General features: G+C 47.2%; 1 protein-coding gene across 1 annotated transcript in view; it reads right to left on the reverse strand.

Moving 5' to 3' along the window:
- RAD21 (RAD21 cohesin complex component) overlaps window positions 1-26,782 on the reverse strand; it is a 359,826-nt gene that overhangs the window by 158,351 nt on the left and 174,693 nt on the right. Inside the window, exon 4 of the mRNA XM_069621538.1 lies at window positions 19,011-19,110. Coding sequence (XP_069477639.1) covers window positions 19,011-19,110 — 100 coding nt within the window. The remainder of the gene's footprint in view (window positions 1-19,010; window positions 19,111-26,782) is intronic.

Below are 26,782 nucleotides of genomic sequence, written 5' to 3' on the forward strand. Positions count from 1 at the left end.
CATCAGCCTGTCATTTGGATTATTCAACATATTGCACCATAAATCATACCAAGTTAAAATGGGCGAGTACTAAAATATACTTTTAAACTGTCGTCTCAAAGATCTGATAAGATTGAGCAAACAACAAATCGGTGTTCGAGTTTCACCACTCAACCTACAAAAACTGCATACACCATCAGATTGTGGTACCCCAGAACAACTCCATATAACATAATTTGTTAAAATATTCAGTTTGACACATAGCCAGAAAGTTCTGAAGAATGGGGAGGCATGTTTAAGCAAACATTTCTGTAATGCACTGTAAGTATAATAGTGGGATTACTTCCTGAGGAGTTGTCATCCTGAATTTGAGGTTTGACATTTGTTCGCAGGATGCTTCGGGAGTGTTTGACAAATGGACCCATGTTAGGGAGAATTCTCATTTCTGTGCCAATACCCTTCAACCTTCGAGACCCCCAGATCGTATACTGGACTTTAGTAGTTTAATTTCTAACTTGGAGTGAGCGAAACCTTTTTCTCACCCATGTATTTTTGGTATGATTTGGACTCTGTATTCTTTGTTTTTGGAGAATGACAAACTCCATAGGCATCTAAATTTTGTATGGCGACAGCACCTTCAGTGCAGTGTCAGAAATCCTTTAGGTTTCTATTAAGGTTTAAATACCTTTTCTTGGGTGAACTAAAGTTCCCAAAAAAAGTAAAGTGAAATTGAATTCACTTACCTTTTCTCTTTGTAGTTTCAGCACACACACCATCTAATCTGGAGTGCTGGGGGGGTTGCCTAGTAGCCCCTTTTCCTAGTTACTCATGTAACATTTTTATGTTACCCTCACAACTTTAAATGGCTGGTGGCAGTGGTTTAATTTTCCTACCATTGTGTGTTTTTACCAAAGGCTGAATCCTCGACTACAGTATAGCAGTCATGGGTGACCATTTTGTCAAAATGGCCCCAGTCTTTTTTCACCATTTCCAGTTTGTGAGGTCTTTCTTGGGTTTTACTTTGCGCGCCAAACCAGGTTTAACCCATTTGTTTGTTTTGCCTTTGGCAGGCTTCAGTGCTGAAACCTGCCTCTGGCTCGTGTGTCTGGCAGGGCAGGAAGCGAGGAAGGTGCCAAAAACTCCCAGTCCTTAGTCTCCTTGGTAACCTGAATGCATCCAGTCGTGATTGGCTGTCTTTGCATGACAGCCCCCTGCTGTGTGAGTGATAGCTAAGCTGTGCATCAATGGGAAAAGCTGCATAAAAAAGCAAGGCTCCTTGATATATGATATAGGATATGGCATTTATAACGTACCTATACACAAGTGTGTCAAGGCGCGACGAGGTAAGGGGGGTACAAAGGGAGAACAGACAACTATCTTACTAGGCCAGATGTCATTCAGATCGCGCAAGTGCATGGGAAAGGGGGAAAGGAAGAGTGCAAGGGGGGAAAGGGAGGGGGGAAAGTGCAATACATGGGAAGTGGAATAAAGAAGATAAATAAAATACATAAAAAACAGGCAAGTGCAAGGAAGTGCGGACAAAGTGCTGGAAAGGGGACTGAAGGGATACAGAAAACAGCCCCCAAGTGCAGAGGTTGCCAGGGAGGCAGTGCAGGTGGGCAGTTGACAGGGCCTGGGCCAGAGATCAGAAGGGTGGCCAGGTAACCAGTGCAGGAGTTCAGCAAGGGAGGGGAGGAGAGGAGAGAAGGTTTTGAGGGGTTTTCGGAAACGGAGGTGGTTCTCCTCGAGTTTGTGAGGCAGGAAGGCTGTTCCAGAGAGGCCCCTGCCAAGAGAGTGATCTGCCACCAACTTGTTGTTTGGAGAAGCGACTGACCCTGAGGGAGTTGGAGGCAGATGAGCGAAGAGCTCCAGAAGGAAGGTATTTAGGAAGAGAGTTAATTTCGGCCCCAGATGGCCTTGTGTACAATGCAGAGGGATTTGAATGTAATCCTCGCAGCCACTGGGAGCCAGTGCAGAGATTTCAGTCCTGGAGAGATACGATCCCTGGGCTTGAGGCCAAGGACAAGTCGCGCAGTCCTGTTCTGGATAAGTTGCAGAGGGCGAAGAGTGGAGGCAGGAAGATTTAGATAGAGGCTGTTACAGTAGTCCAGCTTGGAGAGGACCAGGGCTCTGGAGACAGTGAGCTTCTGGTGGAAGGCTTCCTTGGCCTGAAGACAGTCGACAGCTGGACGAAACAGCCAAAGGAATCGTGAAGAGAAGCTCACTGTATCCTCCTGGACTGTTGAACTGCCCGGTGAAGCCCTAGTGCTGTGCTGAAACTGCTTTACCCAATCGAGAAGAGAAGCTCCGGAGAGGACGACTTCCCTTGGGTTGGTGGGACCAACTAACCAAGACGAACCTTACTGGAAGACCTTCCCCAATTGGCTGTACTTCTTTGCTGCTGGAACCGAGTGCCAGGGGTAGAGAAATCTGTAGTCGAGTGCAATATCTTTAAGCCGGACCAAAGCTCCAAGAAGATGCCGAGGACCCTCCCTAAGCAGGACAACCCAAGCTCAAGTCACCTCACCAGCGTGCTGGACTCAGGGAGCAAAGGAAGCCCATAGATCTGCGATGGTGAAATTTGCCGGTGGCTGAAACTGCAAAGTGCTGCTGAACTGAAAGTCACTAGCTGCTGCCGACATTCGAAACTGCAGTGCAGGAGTCCTCCAGACGTCCTCCCTCTTGTCCCCACGACTGAGGCCTAGAATCTGCAACCCTGCAACCAGAACAGAAGCCAGCTGGATCCTCTTCTAACCTAAGTAAGGTACTGTTCTGACTAAGGGGTACTTACCTCTTGTTTGTAGCTTGCATTCTCAATTGAGACTTGCAGTAGCTGCTTTTTGAGGAGTTGATCTCAGCCCCGACTTTCACAAGCCTAACAGTTTGTGACCCAATAGTGATTTTCTACAAACCCTCTAACTTTGTGCAAGACCTTTGTGCTAAGAAGTGCCTCAGCTCCACAGGCATTGTTCAAATTGACTTCGGCTGTCCTGGCTCCCTGCAGACTGACTTCTTGACTGATTCCAACTGTCCCTTATAGGAGATGCATTGGATTTTAACTAGTATTGCTGGGAAATATTTTATCTAGACTTCATTGGGAGATTTAAAAGTGCTTAAATGCTCTGAGAAAGTTAACCTTTTCCTCACCATAACCTTTCCACAACATCAGAATTCTACCAAGTTTAAAGTTATATAAAATAGTAATACTGTCCTAGTAATTGCCAATACTGTCCTTGTAATGGAAGTCCCCTCAGGGTGTAGGAAATGTGTATGAAGCAGCTCTAAAAAATATCTACTTATCTTGATTCTGAGAACATGTTATGAAGTGTATTTTTATTGTTGCACATTACCCTTTTTAAAGAATGCTCATTTAAAACGGACGTTAAATAAGACATGCATTACTTACCCCAATAAGCAAGTAATGCATCTGCTTAGATTCACATGCTGTGCATATAGTCTGACATCTAGTGTTAACCGGGGAAGTATGGCATCTTTTTTTTTAGAGGATCGAAAGGGGACGTCGACATTTTTAACATGTAGTGTACCCAAAATACCTCACGCATCGAGGTACCTCCGATTGTATTTTTTCTGCCGTGAGGGAGCCTTCTGTGCCGTGAGGGAGCCTTCTGACTATTGCGAGTACAGAAGAGAAAAGAAGCAGCAAGAGGTCTATGTTCCTTCCATTTGAGCGGGGCGGAAGGCTGGCGCATGTGAATCCAAGCAGATACAATCATCAGAAATGCTATTACGGTAAGTAATGCATGTCTTCTGATGCTTGCGAATCTGCTTAGAATCACATGCTGTGCATAGACTAGCGAGCAGTACTAGGAGTTGGAGGTGGGATGTGAGAAGGAACAGTAGTGACAAGAGGTCTTAGTACTGCTTGTCCCACCTGAGAATCAGACCTAGAGTGTCTAGGCAATAGTGTTTTGTAGAGGTGTGTACAGAACTCCAGGTTGCCACTTTGCAAATGGACTCGAGCAGAACATATAAATGCTATGGAAGCCCCAGTGCCCCGAGTAGAGTGCTATAGGCTTAAAGGGCAGTTATCTTTGCAAGTGCTATAGGCTTGAAGGGCAGTTATCTTTGCAAGAATGTAACAGTGTGATGCATTTGCAAATCCACCTTGAGATAGCCGATTTAGAGACAGGATCCCCCTCTCTACCAGCTGCCACTGAAACAATAAATTGGTTTGTTTTCCTCAGTGGTTTCGTTCTTTACAGGTAAAACATGATTGTCCTGCGCACATCTAGTGTGTAGGCTTCTTTTCGGCCATGCAAGTGGGATTCTGGAAAAAAGGTAGTTCGTTCAATCGACTGGTTCACATGGAACTTCGAGATGAATTTAGGCGCAAATCTGGGATGTGTGCGCAGAACTATCTTATCCCTGTGGACTGTAACAAAGGGGTCTAGAACCAAAAGGGCCTGCAGTTCACTAACCCTTCTGTTAGAAGTGATAGCCACTAGTAAGGCCGTTCTATAAGGTCTTTTAGACTTGATTTATGCATTGGCTCAAAGGGAGATCCATGAGTCTGGTTAAAACCACATTTAGATCCAATCCAGGACCTGGGTGAGAAATGGGAGGATACATTCTTTTAACCCTTTCCATAAAGGCCTTAATCACTGGTATCTTCCACCATGACACCTTTTGTTGTGACGTGGTGTAGGCTGAAAGAGCAGCCAGATGAACTTTCAGGAATTGGAGACCAAGCCTGTGTCCAACAAATGGGTTAGGTATAGCACAATGTGCGTGGGTAAGCTATCGATGGGACGGACACCCTTGGTATTACACCGGACAACAAAAGGTTTCCATTTGCTGGCATAGCAATAACAGGTGTTAGGTTTCCTAGCTTCCCCGAGTATGTCCATGCACCTCTTAGGGAGCTGTAGGTGTCCAAACTATGATCTCAGGAGCCAGCTGCTTAGTTCTGAGTTTGTGGGCATGGGCGTAGGGTCGCTCCCCCCCCCCCCCCGTCCTGAGACAACATATTGTACTGGCAGGGTAGTTTTACTGGTGGGGAGAGGGACATTTCCAACAGGTGAGCGAACGGTTGGCGGGGCCACCAGTATCACGGTAACTGGTTGCTGGTACATCTTGTGCACTAACTGGTTGCTGGTACATCTTGTGCACTATCTTGTGAAGGGGAGTCGGGGGGGATTAAGCGTAGACAAATTTCCCTGACCATGTTATCCAGAGACCGTTCGCCTTGGAACGGTTCTACGGTTCTGGGGGTACCTGGAGGCGCAGTCTAGGCATTGGACGTTCTCCCGAGTCGTGAAAAGGTCGATCTCTAGGAAGCCCCATTCTGTGACACAATGTCTTCATGCAGACGCCATTCGTATTCTATGGGCAGAGGGAAATCTCTGCTGAGCACGTCTGCCAGAAGATGGAGTTCCCCTGGAACATGTTGGGACAGCAGAAACATCTTGTGTTTAAGAGCCCACATCCAAATGTTTTGGGACAGCTTGGATAGCCCTAAAGAGTGAGTGTCCCCCCCTGTTTGTTCAGGTAATACATGGCTGTAGTGCTGTCTGTTAGAATCAGCACTGTCTACCCTTGTAGTTGCATCTGAAAAGCCTTTAATGCCTTGAACACCGCTAACAGCTCCAGTAAGTTTATATGGTTGGACGCTACTTGTGGGGACCACACTCCATGCGCTGTCTGCTGAAGCAGGTTGGCCCCCTCCCCCACCCAGTGAGAGATGAGTGTCGTGAGTAGGGGTGTCACGGCATTAGTTTTAGGATGGCACAATAACCTTCTTGCCAAATGACGGTATATCATGGTTATCGCGGTATAGCAGGTGGAGTTAACTTATCTTAACAAATATTTTCTAAAAAGGTCATAAATTGTCAGATTTATCATCACAAACAAAACAAGGAACCCAGGGCCAGAATTGGGCTTTTCAAAATACTTTCCACTGAAATGCCACCCCTTGCTTCCACCAAACACAAACACACGTGTGGAGAGGAGGAGAAGGGGTGGGGGGGGGGGGGGAGCCCTGCTGCGACTGGCAAAGCAAACTGAATAGCTTTTCTTAAGTGGTCATTTCGGCTTTTAGCCCCCCCACTGGCGAAGATGAACATGTTGCCATCTTGATAACCTGCATGCCACAGATCAAAGGAGTCTGATGGTAGTATACGCTTGTGCGCATACACAGACACTCTCTTTACGTCACAGCCTTTAGTTTACTTGCAGGCCCAAAAGGTGTTCAGTAATCACGGACATGTTACACTTTGGTATGGCAGCAAGGAATACCCACAAATTTCGCACCGACTTATTATATGTAAATTCAATGATGGAGCCAGGGAAATCCCCCATTGTCATATGTTTAGAAAACATTATCCATTATAAAATATATAAACCCCAAACCGCCAACCCAAAGTAAACCCTTTTCCTTCTTGGCACTGTATTTATTCTTCCTATTGCTAACATATTGATTTTGTGTCAGGCACGTGTGGTTTATGGAATGGCATTAAAAACTGCTCCAACTGAAACTACTTGGCAGACGGCACATCCAACAGTGCAAGACCAAGACTGCGCAGCAGTTTCTTACTGCAGCCTTTCTAAATCAGATTGAAAAGCAAACTTAACGGTATGAACGGTATACCGGTATAAACAATGTGACGGTTATTATTGTTCAATTAAATGGTTCACGGTATCTTTAACGGTATACCGTAATACCGTTACATCCCTAGTCGTGAGTGGCTTCCACTGCAGGGGTGATGAAGGTTTTCCCCCTTCAGGTTTTCCCTGGACCACCACTGCAGAGAACGAGGGCTGGCGAGACAACTACCAGATCCTCCCATTGTAAGCGTGCCTGAAACCACTGGCTGTTGAACCACTCTTGCATGGGACACATGCACGCCATGCGTGGGGCACTAAGTATATGTATGACATCATCATTCCTAGAAAACGCATGGCTTTGCGCACCGTCACCACCCGACTGGCTACATATTGAGGGATGTGAAAAAGCATGTTCTGAACCCTCTTGGAGGGGAAGACGAGGCAGTCTTTCGTCCAAATTATAGCTACCAGAATTTTTGTTTATTTGCCTGGGGACTAAACTGGATTTTTTCTCATTGATCGAGAACCCCAGACTGAACAGAAGGTCTAAGGTCTTTTGGATGTTCAAAAAATGTGTTGTACGAGTGCCCTGTTATAAGCCAGTCGTTGAGGTATGGGTAAACCGGGACGGATAGTCTGTGCAGGTGTGCTGCTGCCAGTACTTTGGTAAACACCCTTGGCGCCGAGGCGATGCCAAAGGGGAGCACTTGGAATTGGTGATGCCTGTCATCTATCATGAACCTTACATATTTCCTGTGCGCTGACAACCTTGAAATATGAAAGTATGCATCTTCATGTCCAATGTTGCCATGTGGTCCCTCTGTTTCAACAGTGGGATCACCTCCTCTATCTAATGTTACCGTGCAAAACGAGATTTTATGAATTTGTTCGCTGGACGCAAGTCTAGAACAGGGTGCACGGTGAGGTCCTTTTTGGTTACAAGGAAGAACACTGAATAAATATCCTCGTTTACCTGAAGAATAGGGACGGCTTCTATGGCGTCCTTACCCAGCAGCGCTTCCACCTCTTGATTTAGGATCTCCAGATGGTCCGGTGAGAGGTGCTGTGAGCGCAGTGGTCTGAATTGTGGCAGTCGGGCAAATTCCACGCAGTACCCATGGGCGACTTTCTTTATGACCCACTGGTCTGAAGTTATCCCCTCCCCCATGCCGTGAGGAAAGATGTTAAGTGCCCCGCGACCGGGGGGACATGGGAGGGGACCTGGAACTGAGTCATTTCTGACCAGAGTCTGCGGCTCCTCTAGAGTTGGGGCCTCTACCTCTGGCTTCCGACCCCTTGGTGGGTAGTAGGCAGGGATTCCTGATGTTTGTCCAGCATCAAAGTTTACCATGCTATAGTAGTTCTGACTTGCACAGGACTGCCCTCGAAAGGACCGACGAGAATTACCTCCCCTCTTTAGAGGGAGGGAGGGTCTTTGGGTAAATTTGTTGCAGGGATGGTCTCATGCTCTTTTTTGGCTGTTTCTAGGGCCTCATCGGCTGCCTTTCCGAAGAGGTTAGTTTCTTCAATGGGTTTATTGATGAGAGCGGTCTGTGTCTCAGGTTTAAACCCTGGGGTACGAAGCCAAGCCTGCCTCTTAAGTAAGGTTCCCTGGGCCAGAGACCTGCCTGCTGTTTCAGCTGTGTCCAGAGTGTTCTTTATTACATTCTGGTTTACTTGCCTGCCTTCGGCCACAATAGTGAGAAACTTGGACCCGACGTGCTCTAGGACACCCTGGAGACCACCTTGTACTAGGTTCCATTAAGCGTCAGCATAACTCTCCAGCAGTGTAGTGTTATTCGCTACGTGCGTGGTATATGCAGCAGCCGAGGTAACCCGCTTACCTAAGGCATACAACCTCTTTGATTCTGTATCTTGAGGCGCCTCCCTCATAGCAAGGGGTACTCCTGCCAGTTTCCGGGTGGTAGTCGCTACCAGGGAATCGGGGGTGGTGTGCCCTTTAATGTATTGAGGGTCCGAAATAACTTTTCTACTCTTGGGTTCACTGCCCGGGTCTGAGCTGGTGACACCAGGGAGGAGGCCAATCTTCTATTAACAGAATTAAGGAGGGGAATGCCCTGGCTAGAGTAGTGGGGGGTCAGGGAGGGGTATTCTCCTTGAGAATGTCTTCTAAAGTCCTGCTCAGACACCACCTATTGAGTAGTGATTTGAAAGTGATCTGCTGCCTTCCTTAACATGGCATTGAAGGCCATTTGGGAGTATACAGGTGAGGCCTGGCAAGCCGGAGGAGTATCCTGGCACAGAACATCAGTGTCCTGATCTTGTTGGTGGAGCGTCCATGGGACCGTCCCCACTTGGAGGGTTTCTTCCCAATTGTCTGGTCCTCGTTGTAGCCCTGCAGGAAGGAATGTTCATCTTCCCTGTAATGTCCTGGCAAGTATCCATTTGAACGATGGCTTCATGATGGAAGGGGACCGAGGGCGGATCTTCTTGGAAATGTGAAGCAGATTTAAGATTAGGTTCCCCACGAGATCTTTTCGGGGAAAGATGTTTAGAAAAATAAATAATTCTCAAGACGGTCCATGCACCCTTCAAATTTCTCCCTTGTCCACTTAGAGGAACTGGAAGGGCCGATGAGTGGAAAAAGGTCTTCCGCCCGTTGACGCCGAAATGTGTCACTCAGGGTGAGGCTCTTAACTCTCCTCGTAGGTATTTCGAGAATCGTGGCGTATCTACAGATTTGTCAGCGGCCTGCCCCATGTTTTTCGACGAAGTATGTATAAGCCCAACCGCCGAAGTAATTCTTGTGATACTGTGTTCAATTTCTGCCAAATCAGGAGAAGTCAGTGGTTCTGAAGGCCTATCGGTAGATTTACCGCCTACCGTGGCGTTGGAGAACCTAGCGGTAGGTTTTTTGCCTTGAGGCCTAGTCTTAGTTTTGGGGCCTATCAGATCTTTCGAGACCGGAGCGTCAAAGTTCTGTGCTTCAACGTGTGAATTTGATTTAGGGGTAGCGCCCTTGTTTGTTTTGAAATGCCCAGTCAAACGCTGCTGCCGACGCGGGGAAGGCTTTGGATCTGAACGATACAAGGAATCTGCTGACATTTTTGACGGCCCTGCTGGCACCTTCACCTTTTTCGATGTAACCGTCGAAATAGGTGGAGGGGTTGCACGTTTAGTGTAATGCGTTCTTTGTATGCCCCCGTCGCCGGGTGTTGTACCTGATGCGAGACCACTGTCAGGCCTTGAAGGGTCGGAGATGGGAGTGGCAGACCTAGAAGTGTCCGCCTTGAGGTCCATCACATCCGCAATGGCTGTTTGCTCATTGGAGGTGCCCCGTCACTTTCGGCGGATGTGGCAGGGGAGAGGGGGGGGGGGAGAAGAGGGTTCCGCCCGCGACATCCCGTACACAGCCCACCGTTTTACACGGCGCTCCTTAAAGGTCTTATGCGGAAGGAGTTTACAAGCCACAAACCGCTTCTCGACGTGATCTAAGGGGAGACAGGAGTTGCACGTCCTGTGCTCGTCCTTCCACGGACATCTGGCCCTACACTTCGGGTGGAACCTAAAAGGAGTCCTTTCTATAGCGAAAGGGAAAGATGACCAGACCTAGAGGGTAAAGAGGGGGAAGAGGACCATGGAAATATGGCCACCCCGACCCCACTCTCCCGACTGTGAAGGCCGGCCAGAGGGCCCGGCCACATGGATGCGTCAGCCGCCGGCTCTTAGGCGCCAAAATCCACCGCTGTAGGCAAGTCCCCCGCAGTCGAAGTTTTTCTTGCCGTCGAAATGACTTAAGGGGGAATAACTGACAAGTCGGATTAAGATAAACAATTTCTTATGTAAGAGCTCTGTTATAGGGCGACCAGTTATCTGGGCGCAAAAAAAAACAATCTGAAGGACCTCGGCGAGTGAGGGATTTTAGGTACACTACACGTCACGATAGGGATAGTGTTACAGACATGCCTATGCCGACGTCCCCTTTCTGTCCCCGAAAGGCAAAATGGAATACTCCGCGGTTGCCACTGGATGTTGGACCATATGCAAAGCATGTAATTCTAAGCAGATTAACAAGCATCAGAAGTGTGGATTTCAATGCTATAGCTCTAAAGATCACATTTGTGTGGCTGCTCAGTTACTCTACCAACTTGTGTAGTACAGACCTATACCAATAGGTGAGTTACCCAATACCAAGAGGACAAGACTGGTGTAGTCTCCCCACAGGGTTACTGCATACAATCTAGCCCAACAGGCGCGTCTTCCGATGCTACTGCTACAGGGATTTAGCAAGAGCGCTGGCTTAAACAAAGGTTTTATCGCAATGCATAGGACAGGATGGTGGGTGCGCAGTGGGTGCTGAACCATGAGTTTCATAGGGCCCCCCTGGGTGCCCACTGCTTTCTTGGTGGATCCGTCAAGGAAAGCGTAGGGTTTGTGTGCTTAAGAGCAGGTGTTGCATGTTTGCCCTTGTCTCCCGGGTATTTTGAAGGTGCTTCGAAATGAATGTTCAACCAAGGTTCAGTATGAGAAATAGTGGAAGAGGTGTACCTGTTCCTGCACGGGTAGGCACACGTCATAAATCTGGGTAGACCCTAATGGTGCATATGGGACCCAATGTTATAGACTTACTTTAGGAATAGTCTGGTGTCTTTCCAAAGGTAACGGATCACAAACTTGCAATTTCTGTTCACTTGCAAAAAGGAAGCAGATTTCTTGCGTTATCCAGTGGTGGTGCAACACAGATGAAGATCATAAACTGCTCTGGAGCTAGAGGTTACACAGCCGTGTCGGAGAATAACTTCTGGAGCAGTGGTAAGGTGCAACTGGTCAGTTCGATCAGACGGGAATCCTTCTGCCTGGAATTAGGTTGCAGGCACCAGGTTTTCTTGAAGTTCACCCAGGTGCCAGGTAAGACTTTATAACACTATCCCAATGGTTTTAGATCCCCCCCCCCCCGCCACCCCCCCAAACTCTTAATAACAGTCTGTACTACTCATGGAACCTTGGTAGAGTGGCAGAGCAGTCAGGCTCGTATGAGGAAGATGCAAGATGTAAATAGGTACACTGAACCCATATTATTTCTTTATTTTATATACACACAAGGATTAAACCAAAACACTTCAGAATACTTTCCAAAGGCCACTGCTTAGTTTGTAGTTGCTTGCGGTTACAATTGTTACATCTTTTGACACCGACAGTTCTACTGCATTATCGGTAATAGCGCACACAAAATAATACGGTAAATGTATTTAGTTGGCAAAACCACATAAGAAAATGACTTTTAGGAAGGAACATAGTGGGTTAGTGTAATACTAGTAAGGCTTAATTAAGGTTAGCGGCAGTTTCTTCACATAGCAAGACTTTAAAAGTCCAAAATGCAAACCTAGCTAAAAGCAGTTCGAACAGGGCTCAAAGTCTTGACAAGCAGCAGACCAACAAAAACTCCTGTGGATATTTTCTAGTATTTAAGATGCAAGAGGATACAACCAATGTTGGAAACACTGTTAAAGGACGCTCTAAATTGTCACAAGCAGCAGCTTGGGTCAGAGGTAGAGGGGGTTGCTCTAGGCACCTCCAAATGCACTCCAGCGCTCTGGAGCGACTTTTCGAATCAAGGTAAGCAATAACTTTTTCCGCACAGTACCTTTCGTATGAAGGAATGTTCATAGATGGATTCTCCTTGATGTGGCAGCACAGAACCCCAGCTCCGGATTAGTCTGTCTGGTTATGAAAGGCAGGACAATGGATGGATCTCAGCACCAGTCTTGAGGGAGGACCTCTGGCACAGATAACTTCTGTGGTCACTATGCGGTTTTGGGGCCTTTTCTGCAGCACCAACAAAGGACACAATTCGCCTGGTCAATCTTCATCGATTCCTGGAGTCCTGCACTCTGCCGAGGGGACTTGTATGAGCCAGATTGTGTCTCTGGAGGTTCACCAGGAGTTCAGCAAAGACTTGGACGGATTCAGCCTTTCAAAGACAATGCACTTCAATTGGGTTGGCCGTCTCCTGGTAGTGGAGTTCTGCAGCTCTGGAGAGGTACAGCACCTCGGGGATTGCTCAGATTGAAGTTAATCTAGGAACTAGTTGTTCCCACCAGTCAAAGGGAAGGAGTCCTCTTCGGAGTTACTGTCGAATAGAAAACTGGGCCAAGACAGCAGTGGTTGCTTCACAGTGTTACTAAGGGACTGCAGGCGTCTCTGGTCATCTTATTCAGTCTATACAGTTTCCAGTGGTTGACTTGCCTTTCACCCCAGGAACCTCACCTTTTATTCAGTTTCAGCACACAATCTCTCAGCAGTTAACAGAAAGTGGCTGTCCAATCATGACAGCCAGAACCCCCCCCAGTGGGAGCTGGTTCCATTCAAGCACCCAGAAAGACAGTAGGGGAGTGAAAAACTCCTCCCCCCACTTCCTTCCTGCCCAGACACACTGAAGCCTAGGCAGGGACACCCAAGGGTTCCCACCAAGGGAAAACTCCCCGACACCCCTCTCCCCTAGAATGGTAGTAGGGCTAACAAAGAACATCTTGCCCATTACCTCTCTTACCAACTCTTCCTTCGCATCCAGTATAGTACCCAACAACTTAAAAGGACTCCTGGGTTTTACCTCTACTCAAGAAGCCCACTTTAGACCCCAACGTACCCACCAACTACAGACCCATTACTACCGTCCCTTTCTTGCTATAAATCCTCGATAGAGCTGCCTACCTGCAGATCCAGGACCACCTTGTGAAAAACAATTTGCTAGGACTAAGACAATCAGGCTTCCGACCCAAACACGGCACAGAGACAGCCCTAATCGATCTCAAGACACAAATGGTCAACCTCAAAGACAAAGGCAAACTAGCCCTTCCCCTCCTTGACCTCTCTGCCAGGGCTCCTGTGTTTTCCCCATACTATACAATGTGTTCACGAAACCTCCATTTGACATACTGGACCATTTGGGTGTCATCTACACGAATTACGCAGAGGACACCCAAATACTCATCCCACTAACTAGTGTTTATTCCATTGACAACTCTGTACTCAACATTTACTCCATTATACAAGAATGGATGGCCAAACACGGACACTGCCTCAACGACGACAAGACCGAACTTCTAGGCTCTCAATTCAGACTTAACCTCGACAAACTTTACCAGACATTCACAATGGACGATAACATCCCGGTCTCCAACAGTGTCAAAACTCTGGGGATTTATCTCGATTCCTCCCCTCACTGACTAGACAAATCAATGCCATCTCCTCCGCCACCGCTTACACATGCAAGCTCATTAATGCAAGTAGACCTTACCTCTCGACCCCTAACTGTACTACGCTAGCCAGAGCACGAGTACTTTCAAAAGTCAACTACTGCAACGCGCTATACCTGGGCACTAGCCAAAACAACATCAACAAGCTCCAAGTTATCCGAAACAACGCACTAAGATCAGCACTGAACATACCCAAACACGAGCACATCTCTAACGCTAGACGCTCCACCCAACGGCTATCCATACCTCAAAGAATCACACTCTCTCTCACACACACAAGTGTCTATTCAACCAAGCACCTAGATACCTTTTGGACAACTTCACATTCCACACCTCATCTCGCCTAACCAGATCAGCCCAAACACACCCCAAACATCCCCAGATTTAAACTCCAAAAAGCGGGCGGTACAAGCTTCACTGTGCTCGCTTCTAAACTTTGAACTCCCTTCCCAATCTCAGAGCTGAACCTTCCTTTCACCACTTCAGGCACGGAGCCAGAGCATGGCTTCTTGCCAAAGTCTAAAATGCTAGTTCATCACACACGCCTCTACCCTACAAATGTTTATATCCTTCCGCATCCGTGTTCTACTGCCTGTATATATATATATCTTTGATGTCTTTTTGAATATACCTATCTGAGAAAGCGATTGTACAATGCCTTGACTACTTTGTACCATCTTGTGTAACTATGTAACCTTGCCAAGCGCCTGGATGCCCTAGGGCCAGGCGGCGTTCTACAAATAATAAAACAAACAACCACGCTAGAAATGGTAAAAAAAGAAATGCCACCTTACTCCCCACTAGCCCCCACCCCACAAGCTATTACTTTGGTGCACCCATTTTGCACAATAATCTGTAGCACACGTACACTGCCGCCAGCCATAACTAGGTCTTTGTGACTAAAAATTCACAGGAGCAGAGAGAAGGGTGATACTAGATATTACCTTGGTACTCCACAGAATGTGTGGTGTGCCAATCTCAAAATATAACTTTTTATGAGGGATACAAAGTATCCATCCTTAAGAATTGTAGTCACTCTAGGATAAAGAACCCAAAGGGTTCCCCAGCAACACTGCCCATAAGGAGATGTGTACTGCAACAGTAAAATACAGATGCCTTGAGACATGGAGGAAAGTGGACTCCACATAAAAGTAAACAGAACAGAGTTCCAAAAGGGAGAGCCAATAAAAATGAATGAGTGGATGAGTGGATAAAGGCACCCCTCATTCAAGTTATTCGGGAGAATTCTCAGAAATTTACTAATTCCTCTCTACCTTCGAGACCCCCAGCACTTTTGCTGGACTCTAGGACTTGATTTTTAACCTGAGAGAGTGAGGCCCTTTTTCCTCACTCCCTCATGTATTTTCTCTGTGCATTGAACTCCTTTCTTTTTGGTTTTTGGAGTCTGACAAACTCCATACCTATCATCTTTACCTTGTGTCACACAGCACCTTCAGTGCAGTGGCATAAGGAAGTCGTAGATTTACCAAAGGCTTAAATATCTTCGTTTCGATAAACTACGGTTTCTAAGTGAAGTGAAATTGACTTCACTTACATTCGTAACTTTCTAGTCCCAGCACACACGATCTTACAATAGGGTGCTGGAGGGGTTACTTGGTATCCCTTTTGTCTAGTTTCTCATGTAACATTTTTATGTTATCCTTTCTACAATTAATGGATGGTGGCAGTGGTTTACTGCTTACTACTATTGTGTGTTTTTACTGCGGGCTGCGTTCGCAGCTGCAGTAAGGCACCCATGGATGTCCATTTTGTCAAAATGGCCCGGTCTTTTTTTGCCATTTCTTGCTGGAAAGGTCCTTCGAGATTTTCTCTGCGCGCCAAACCAGGTTTGGTCTCTTTGTTAGTTTGGTCTTTGGTGGGATTCACGAGTGAAGCCTGCCTCTGGCTCCAGAGTGTCTGGCAAGGGCAGGAAGTGAGGGAGGTGCCCGAAACTCACTGTGCTTAATCCCCTTGGTTACAGGAATGCACCCAAAGGTGATTGGCCGGCTGGCTGTCCGGCAAGGATAGCCACCCTGCTGTGCGATTGACAGCTAGGCTGGAATGAATGGGAGAAACCTGCATAAAAGGCGAGGTTTTTTGGCTTGGAATGGAAGAGTCGACCACTGGACGAAGGAATTCGAAGAACTTGGGAGAGACGCCTGCTGCAACTCCTGGACTGCTGGTTTGCCTGGTGAAGCCCTGCTGTTGTGCTGAAGCTCCGAATTAATTTCGACTAGAGCAGCCCTGCAAGGATGACTTCTCCCCTTGAGTTGGGGGGAACCAATCAACTCCAAAGTGAACTCGTTTGGACATCCTCTCGCAGCTGGAAGTACTGCGGCTGGAAACAAAGTGCTAGGGAGAGGAACACCAAACTGAGTGCATCACTTTTAAATCAGACCCGAGCTTGTGGAAGATCCTGCAGACTCCCACTAAGCAGGACCGACGAAGCCTGAGCCACTTCAGAGTGCTGGACCCCAGATGCGAGGAAAGTCCAGAGTGGTATACGAGAGACTGTGGTGGTGCTATTTGTTGAGACATGAGGAGCTGAAACCGCAAAGTGCAGCTGAATTGAAGTTTGTCCTTTTCTGCTGCCGACCATCCCATTGCAGGAGTCCCCAGAAGTACTCCCTCTTGTCCCACAACAGAGGCACAGGAACAAAAAGATCTGCAGAGCTGCAGAGGAACAGAAGCCAGCTGGAGCCATTTCTTGTAACGAAAAGGTACTGTAAACTTTGAGGGGACTTATCTTGTTGTAGCCTTACTTGATCTCAGTTGAGTCTTGTCTTCGGTTGCTTCCGGAGAGTTGCTTGCATCTACCCATCACAAGCCTCCCAGCTTGTGGCCCTACATTGATTCTACATTTTCAACAAAGACTTCTAAAACACTGAGCAAAAGTTTAACTTACCTGCAAGAAATGCTTCAGCTCACCTAGTTGTGCCAAATTGACAGTGGCTGGCCTGGCTCCCTGAATGACTCTTCTTACCTCCGACATTGTGCTTTACCTTTCCTCCAAGAAGGGGTTAACTTACTTTGCATTGGGGGTTCAAAAGTACTTACCTGCTTCAGAATAATTGTGTGATCTCTTGGTTTATTCTATAACCCTTTTCTTTGACATTCATCTCAGTATTGCTCTAAATGCACCAGTGATATATTAATGTTCACAATGTCCTAGCTATTTAAGTCACCTGAGGGTGTAGGAAGTGTGTGTGCCATCGCCAATGGGTATCCACTGATTAAGAGAAACCAAGTGTATTTTGGAGTGGATTTGTGTTTTACTTATATGTTGCCCCCTTCTGAAGAAGGCTTATAGTGTAAGCGTTTATTTGGATGCTTGTCACCGTGAATCTGTGTAACCACCCTACTGCTCACATTGATCCCTATTGAGATAAGCCTGGCTGCTCAGCCACACTACCAACCTGTGTTGTACAGACTTATACCAAAGGTTGGTTACCCATTGCCAGGAGGACAAGGTTGTTTTAGTGCAAAGGGTACAGCACCAAATCTTGCCTAACACAAGATATAAAGAAAAAGGTCCAGAAGTCCAGTTAAAAGTGCTGGGGGACTCGTTAAGAGGGCATGAAGAATAAAAACGATAAATCTCCCCAACACCAGGACATGAAAGGGAAGTGCTGATGCTCTATTCCATCTGGTTTTAAAAGTACAGTGTCTGCAGATAAAGGGCATAGCTTTGCAATCGGAACAGTTCTTGCAATAGTACAGTGAGCAGTAGAGCATCCACACGATTCCACTTTAAGCATCTCTATTGGCACTGGTCCACAGCTCTGACAAAGTATGGTAAGGACACAGACTTGCTTTATGTGAGTGACTGGGCTCAGTAGGCAACTTCCATCATTCAGATGATTGCATATAGCCAAAGCTTTAGCTGCCATGCAATCACTGGGGAGGGCAGTGACATTTAACTTTTGAAAGCATCGCCTAAGTTTCTCAGGTGTGGCTTTTATTTTTTAATTGGTTCTGTATAATGCGCATAACAGAGTTAGGTTTCTAAGCGCAGATCCGGGATTTGAACCTCTATTGCTCTGCGTGGTCTTGCTTTCAAGACCAACGCGTTGCCCCTGTGCTATCCTCCGTTTTTCAGGTTTAAATCCAGCCATTCACCAACAGGCTATATGTGGTTTGGGACAATGTCATGTGGCATAATTTTCCATAAGCCAGACAGTATTGAGGAACTGGGATGGTAAGTAGGGGCACACAAAGCAGCAAACTTCGACAAGGGAGCTTAAGGAGGTTGCGGCAAACGCCAATGTTTGTCCACTAGACTTAAGCATTTATTTACTTGCAAAAGGAAGAGTTCCCAAAAGTGACCACAAGATGGCATACACGGTACTTACCGTACAAGAAAACATACCCACTACCTTGCAATACCCACATTTGCATTTCCCACAAAGATGATCAGTCCGTTTCCATAAGAAACTTTAAGCATCACACAATTCGGTTCTATGTCATTTCAGCGACACCCGTTTTTACAACTCGTGTTTTTACACTGAAAAAACTGCCACTTTAAAAATTGTTGGGGGGGGGGGGGGGGGGTTTCCACCCCAATCCACCCGTCCTCTATTTTTTGTTTTTCCTGACCTCCCCCACCACCAATCCTAAACTCAGTGGAAAAACACCCAGCGTAAAAACAGGTGTCGATGAAAGGATGTTGGAGGATAGCTCAGTGGCAACGTGCTCGCCTTGGGAGCAAGACAACACAGAGCACCATAGGTTCGATCCACAGATCCGCGCTTAGAAACCTCTGGGTATTAAGCGCGTTATAAATAACCTATCATATCATACCCATAATTCGAAGTAGCAGACAGGAAGAGAGTGTCCACTCATTTTTTCATATGTTTTACATTTTTTAAATGTATAAAACGACCACCCGCACTTTCCCAGTATTCCAATGCCGGTCGCACAGCTGTGAGCCTAAAAGCATAACCACAAGACATAACCACAAGACCATACAAATTAACAACTGGCTGCAAAATTGCTTAGACTGACTTTCGGCTGTACAGGGCAGGTTTCTTTAACATCAAGACAAATGGCCCATTGCTTGCATATCGAGGAATGCTGTAGGAAAATGCGTCGTCTTTGCAAATGCTTATTTGTACTGTGCGCATGGCGTTGGGAAAGGCATCCTACATTGAAATGTGCAAGTTTCTCTTTAGGACTCCAGCCCTGAATTTAAGGATTATAGAATGCAGATTTAAAGGGAACACCTGTATGAACTAGTTTAAGACGACTTACTCAAGATCAGGAAGGGGCTGGTCAAAATCATGAAACTCTTCAGGCAACGTGATGGCATTATAGGCAGCTTCTCGATTTTCCTCCGGTAGATCAACAACACCTAAAAATAAATTTGAAACATTTTATTTAAGCTTAGTAGAATAATCAAATACTTGAAATGTGGACACTGGGAATACATCTTCAGAAGCATCTAGAATGGTATATGAACCCGCACTATCAGCAAGTATCCAAAACGATTTCCATTTAAAAAATGTTTAGGAACAAAGATGTGTTGTGGATAATTTTAAGATGTGTGTAGAGTGATCAGGCATGCAGTTCGATATTCATGTCGCCATTTTGAAGCAGGTAGAAATGTAAAGAGTGACCCTACCAAAACTACGGCAGAGCTGCGTTTTTTTTTAAAATGGGGTAGACCCCATTTGATGTGGTAAAGTGAGCAAAATAAGATATGGCGGTGAATGGAACTATGACGGTAATGAAAGGAGGGAAGCAGAGATGAGAGTAATTGAAGCAGGACTAAAACTAGGGGCGACGCAGACTTACACATTGGAGAACGAAAGGAATGGAAAAATGGAACCAGGGAAACAAGAACTAGTCTAATGTAGGTCCTAGGCTTGTAAATTATGTATTTGTGTTGGGTTCGCAGATTCTGAACACATTTTGCATAGTGGCTTGCATGGTGTAGCCATTGGACAGAATATTCCAGAAAGACTAGTTTTGCACAGCCTATTGTGAGGCGCCAATAATGCGAGGCGGACGGTTTTTAGTGATTTTATTTTAAACAAAAGTTTCGAATCACTAAAGTCTCGAAACAAAAGCTTCAACATGCTATTTTTAACATGCAAAGGTGCATTTTTATCGAAACCAATCTGTCGACAATAGACATGGACTGGTTTCAATAGAAATGCACTTATACATGCTAAAAGTAGCATTTCGATGCTTTTTTGTAACTTTAAAAAGTTACATGGAGCTGTCCAGTGCTGAAATTCAGCACTGGCCATCCCGATGTTACGTTTTAAAGTTTGTGTATATTGCAAAACCCAAGACCCAACCCAATCCCTAACCCCAATGAAACCCTTAAACTAACCCAAGCCCCAACCCCAAATGCCCAACACCTAAACCCCAACCCCCAATGTAACCCTTAAACTAGCCCCAACCCTAACACCAACCCCAACCCCAATGTAACCCATAAACTAACCCTAGCTCCAACCCCGAACCTTAATGTAACCCTGCAATGAAACCCTTAAACTAACCCAAGCCCCAACACTGCGCTAATACTTACCTGCATTTAGATACCATATTACATGTTTTTTCAGAATGACTAGTTGAAAAAATGACTAAGAAAAAGTGTATTCTCAAAAATAAATTGCATTAGAAAGTTTTGCTTTTGATAAAATGACAGGACACCGAGGCGGACAACTACTTGTAGTTCTCAAAGTAGGACATTTTGTTAAAGTAAATGCTTTCAAATAAAGCCTTGCTTGCCCTACTCTACCGAGTAATTCCCTACTTAGGCTAAGGGTACAATCTCTAGCAATGATTTAACGGACCCTCGAAAAGTCTTGAAGAACCAGTTCTCATTAGTTCCAAGTCAAAGCAAAAATCCACTGGCATCAATTGTGTTGGTTGAAAAGATCACTTTCCAATTCCAGCAAAGAAAATGGCACATATGGTAATCCTGGTTGTGACAATAAATTATCTTGTTCAATATTGGGCACAGTTCAAACAAATATGTAGTATTTACTTTCAGGACTTCTCCAACTTTACAACTGGTTAGGACGTCTGCAATACATTATCATGGTAATTCATTGAAATTCGCGCAGTGGCGCACGCGGCTGGCGCATAGTGTGTGTGTGCAAATCTCTGCGCCAGCCGCGTGCGCTAAAATCCATTTCCGAGCACAGCGTATTCATGGATTTCAGCATCCAAAACCAGCCGTGGCGCAGTGACCCTGCAGCAGCGCCAGTTACGCCCCCAAGAACGCCATTGCGCAAGGAAAAGCCATCAAAATCCCCAATCCAGCGCAAAGGGCTGTGCTAACCCTGTACCAGTTTACAGGGCCGCCACACAGCAAACGGCGAGCGGGGAACGTGTATCCCTGGGGTTTGCGTGAAGTTTCACACGCGATAGGCCCTGTGCGAGTGGGGTACGTGACTTACTGGGGTTCGCATGAAGTTTCACACGATTGGCCCTGTGCAGTGGGGTACATGAATTTCGGGGGTGCACGGGGAGTCCTACACGTGAATTGGCAGTGTGGGTCCTCCCAGGTGTTCCCTCTACACCCTCCACGGCCCCTGCAGGCAGCCCACACCACAGGGGACAAACCCGCACCCCTGGTCATGTCCCGCAGCCCATCCCATCATGGGCATGCCCCCCAGCCAAGCCACATGTCAGCTTGCACCACTGATCACCAACTCATGTCCCCTTGCACCCCCAGCAGTCAGGGGCACCTGCCAGCAGGCCCCCACTCATGTCCCCCTGCCCCCACGTCATGATGATCCTCAATCATGGGCCTTATGGCCAGCCTCCACAGCCCAAAGACCCAACCAAGTATTGCATCCACCCACATAGAAGAACTAGTTACTCTTACCTTGTAACGTTCTTTCGATGGGATGTTCCTCCGACGTATTCCTTATCTTAGATAGAAATCCTTCAGCTTTGCTGGCCTCGGAAAATTTTTTCGCCAGAGGGCGCTGCGCGTCGATGATCGCCGAGTCGATGACCCTCGACGGCCTCCGTGCCGACGTCGACGTCATCCTGCCTATAAAGGCCGCGCGCAGCGTCCGTTGCTCAGTTCCGTTTTGTAGTCCCCAGTAATGTTTTTGGATTAGACTAATCACCTTGAAGGAGCATAGGCTGCAAACCCACAGGAAGTCATACTGCGGGGATGGATGGGAGGGTCGATAAGGAATACGTCGGAGGAACATCCCATCGAAAGAACGTTACAAGGTAAGAGTAACTAGTTCTTCGAAGGGATTGTGTCCTCCGACGTATTCCTTATCTTAGATAGACTCCCATAGCAGTGGTATTGTGACTGGAGGCGGGAGTAATAAAAGTTATGTTACCCTTCCAGAATGGACAGAGTGTAACACAGCCTTGCCGAATCTAGTTTCTTGACTAGAGGAGGAATCCAGGCTATAGAATTTGGTAAATGTATGTGCGGACGACCATGTGGCAGCCGCACATATATCTCGAATTGGCACCCCTCTTTGAAGGGCTGAGGATGTTGCGATACCCCTGGTAGAATGAGCCCTTAGATTTTGAGGAGGCTCCTTTCCTGCCAATTTGTAGCACTCCAGAATGGCTAAAATAATCCATCTGGAGATGGTTTGTTTTGTTATTGGAAGGCCCAACTTATGTCCTGCATAACCTACAAAGAGTTGGTCTGCTTGTCTGATCTTAGCCAATCTGCTGATATAGAAGCTCAAGGCTCGCTTAGGGTCCAGCCTGTGCAGTCTCTCTTCCTCCTTCCCCGGATGAGGAGGAGGGTAGAAAGAAGGTAATATAATCTTCTGAGTGATGTGAAACTCCGAGACTACCTTCGGGAGGAAGTTAGGCTTCACCTGAAGAACAACTTTGTCCTTGTAAAAGATTGTATGTGGAGGTTTACACGATAAGGCTTGCAACTCGCTAACCCTTCTAGCAGATGTCAATGCTATTAGCAAAACAGTTTTGAGGGTGAGAAGCTTCAATGAACAAGAGTGTAGTGGTTCAAAAGGGGCACCCTTTAGGAAGTTTAAAATTAGGTTTAAATCCCATAAGGGAACTTGAAAAGGTTTCGGGGGATAAACATTAGTTAATCCTTTTAGGTATTGTATTACCAATGGAATTTTGAAGTATGAAGGCTCCTCTGCAGTGCGCTTAAAGATTGATAGCGCTGCGAGATAGCCCTTAATTGTGCCAACCTGTAGGCCTGAATTAGCCAGGTAAAGTAAGAATGACAACACCATAGGTGTACCACAAGAAAAGGGTTCAATATTCTTTTCTCTGCACCAGCTGCAAAATTTGTTCCAACGGCAGCGGTATAGAGTTTTAGTTGCCGGCCTTCTGGCCGAAAGCAACACCTCCATAACATCATCCGGAAGGTCCCAATCCTTGTACCTCAACCTTTCAGACACCAAGCGTGAAGGTTGAGGGTCTTGATGGCTGGATGGAGAACCTGACCTTCCTTCTGCGAGAGAAGATCCTCTCTGTATGGCAGTCGAATTGGAGGGCAGATGGACATGTCTAGAAGGTCCGGGTACCACGTTCTCCTGGCCCAATCCGGGGCAATTAGGATCATGGTCTTCCGAAACCTTCTCAACCTCCTGATCATTTGAGGAATGACAGGGACCGGAGGGAACGCGTACAGAAGTGGGAACTCCCAGTCCACTACGAACGCATCTCCTAGAGCTCCTCTCGGGGGAAATTCCCTTGAGCAAAATCTGTCGCACTTCCTGTTGATACTGGTGGCGAACAGATCCACTTGAGGGGTTCCCCAAAGGGCGAAGATCTCTTGAAGGACTTCCTGAGCTATCTCCCACTCGTGAGAGACTGTGCTCTGCCTGCTCAGAGCGTCCGCTGTCAAGTTCTTCTCTCCGGCTAGGTGAATTGCCGATAGAGAGATTCCTTCCTGAATTGCCCAAAACCAGAGCTGCATCGCCTCTCTGCACAGTGGTAGTGAGCCTACGCCTCCTCTTTTGTTGAGGTAGTGCATGGCCACTGTATTGTCCGTCATTATTAGGACGTTTCTTCCCCGTACAGACGGCAGAAAAGCCTTCAGCGCTAGTCTGATGGCTCTCAGCTCCAACAGGTTGATATGTAGTCTGGACTCCGATGGAGACCAACGACCGCTGATGGTCAAGTCGTTGGCGTGAGCTCCCCACCCCGTGAGTGAGGCATCCGTGACTACTGTTATCTCCGGCCATGGTTGCCAAAACATTTCTCCTTTCAGGATGTTCTCCCGACAGGCCCACCACTGAAGGTCTCGGGCTACTTTGACCGGGATCCGAAGGAGATCTGTCATCCTTCCTGAGAACTGTGACCACTGAGTTCTCAGTGCCCACTGGAGGGATCTCATTCTCAGGCGAGCCTCCGGCACGAGGAATATGCAGGATGCCATGAGGCCTAGCAACCTCAGAAAGTCGTAGGCTGGGAGATATTGGGCATTCTGAAATCTGATGACCATCTGCAGAATATCTCGAGCCCTCACCTCTGGTGGCAAGGCTTTTCCCAGGGAAGTGTCCAGGACTGCTCCAATGAATTGGAGTCTCTGTGATGGTATCATCTGTGACTTCTTTAAATTGAGGGAGAAGCCCAGCTTGTGAAGGAAGTGGCAAACATAATCTAGTTGTCTCTGAGCCTGTTCCGAAGATACAGCTCTGATCAACCAATCGTCTAGGTAAGGGTAGACATGAATCCCTTCCCTCCTTAGACTTGCAGCCACAACCGACATTAGCTTGGTAAAGACCCTCGGGGCGGAGGTTAGCCCAAATGGCAGAACTCGAAATTGATAATGAGAGCTGCCAATTGCGAACCTCAGGTATCTCCTGTGCCTGGGATGGATCGGCACATGGAAATAAGCGTCCTGGAGGTCTAGAGATACCAACCAGTCCTGAAGCTGGAGGGCCTGAAGGATCTGAGAGAGAGTCACCATCTTGAACTTGTCCTTTCGGAGGAATTTGTTCAATTCCCGTAAGTCTAAGATGGGTCTCAGTCCTCCGTCCTTCTTCGGTATTATGAAGTAGGGGGAGTACCAACCCTTGTTCCTTTCCGCTACAGGTACCAGTTCTATGGCACCTTTCTCTAGCAGGTCTAAAACCTCCTGCAAGAGGAGCGGATCTGGAAGCTTCAAAGGGTTGTTCCCCGGTGGATGACTCTGAGGGATATGTAGGAAGGGCAGGCAGTAACCTTGGGCCACTGTCTCCAGAGCCCAAGCATCTGACGTAATAGCCTGCCATTCCGTCAGATGGTGAGTTAACCTGCCCCCTACTGGTGTTCTGTGAGGGGAGACCTCAGAGTGGTTTTGAAGCGGCTGATGCAGTTGCCGAAGGTAAAGTGGCTCCTGCTCCTGCGGGTGCGGCTTTCTTTCCCCTACCCCGTCCACCACGGGTAAATCTTCCTTGGCCTCTTTGAGCCGGTCGTCCCCTGCCCCTTCCATATGAGGAATAGTAACGAAAGGACCGTCCTCTCCACGATGATCCCGAAGGACGAAAGGTATTCTGACGGATAGCAGCTCCCAATGACTTGGCTGCTGCCTTGGACGTTTGCAGTTTCTCCAAACTGTCATCCGCCTTCTTTCCAAAGAGGGTAGAACCGTCAAAGGGCATATTCAAAAGCCTGGTCTGCACGTCAGAGGCAAAACCAGACTTCCTCAACCACGCATGCCTGCGGATTGTGGTACTTGCCGCCATGGCCCTGCTGATACTGTCAGCAGAATCTAGGCCAGTTTGTAGGGTCTCGCACATCGCATCTTTACCATCCCTGATGATGTTTAAAAATGCGTCCCTTTCCTCTCCTTCTTGGAGGCAGTCAGCCGCTGATGAAGCGCACTCCCAAAGGGTGTGGCTGAACCTAGCGAGCGTACAGGTCGCGTTAATAGACTTTAACGCCATGCTACAGGCAGAAAAAACCTTCTTAGCCATGGCATCATACTTTTTGTCATCCCTATCCTGCGGAGCAGTGGGGTATGCAGATGTGCTGCCTGATGAGGTTGCAGCCTGTACAACCAAGCTCTCAGGAGTAGGGTGTTTTGACAAATATTCAGGGTCAGAACTAGCCACCCTGTATTTTGTTGACAGTTTTTTATTTACTGCCGGGATAATTTCTGGCGTTTCCCAGTTTGTCAAAATCCTTCTCTGTAGAGCAGAGTGAAATGGAACCACAGGATCCTCCTGTGGGCCCTTGTCCAGTATGTCAGTGAGGTCATCCTGCTGAAAGGCAGGAGAAGGTGCAGACCAACCCATAAATTCTATGATTCTAGACATCAGAGCTCTATATGGAGTCTCCGCATGTTCTCCTGGGTCTGGTTTGATAAATTCTGCTTCAGGAGAAGTGTCCAAGCCACTAGCTTCCTGAAGTGCATCCTGAAGATTTTTTAATCTTCCTTCCTCAGAGGCGAAAGTCTCTGGCTCTGGTGATGTGGTCCTCTGTAAATCAATATCTTGGTCTGAATCCTCCCTTTCCTCAAAAATCGAGGTTAAAGGGGGATACATTGGTTTTTGGAATGGTATAAACCCCATTTCCAATGCAGAAGGAGCCATCATCACAGGCCTTGAAAACGTCGATGTCGTCGACACCGACGTGAAAGTACTCGAAGGCGCCGTGAAAAGCGTCGAGAAATGTGTACTAGGCCTCGAAGAACTCGAAAGGATCGGAGTCCTGCTCGAGAACGACGTCGACGTTCTCGGCGTCGAGTCGGAGGTCTTTTGTCTAACCGTTGGCTGTGGAGTAGCCGTGGTTCTTTCCTTCACCGGCGTCGATATCGGCGTCGACGTCGGCGTCGACTCGATCGACTGATGCGCCGATGAATCCTTCGACAACGGCGTCGATGGCGCCGACCTCTGTTTCGAAGGAGTTTTCGACGATGGCGTCGATGATGCTTTATCTCCCGATGGCTCGAGGCGCTTTCGGGTTGACTTTTCCGCCGGGTACTGCGACTCGCGGCGTTTAGATTTTTTGGGTTTTTTACCCGGGGTATCACCCTCAGCTGTCTTCGAGGGGGACGAGGCCGCTTTCTCGAAGACGCTTAGCATCTTTTTCCTGAATTCCTCCCACTCAGCTTGCGAGCTGCG

Source organism: Ambystoma mexicanum, chromosome 5q (genome assembly GCF_040938575.1).
Source record: "Ambystoma mexicanum isolate Mex_15411 chromosome 5q, UKY_AmexF1_1, whole genome shotgun sequence".
Classification (NCBI taxonomy): Eukaryota; Metazoa; Chordata; class Amphibia; order Caudata; family Ambystomatidae; genus Ambystoma; species Ambystoma mexicanum.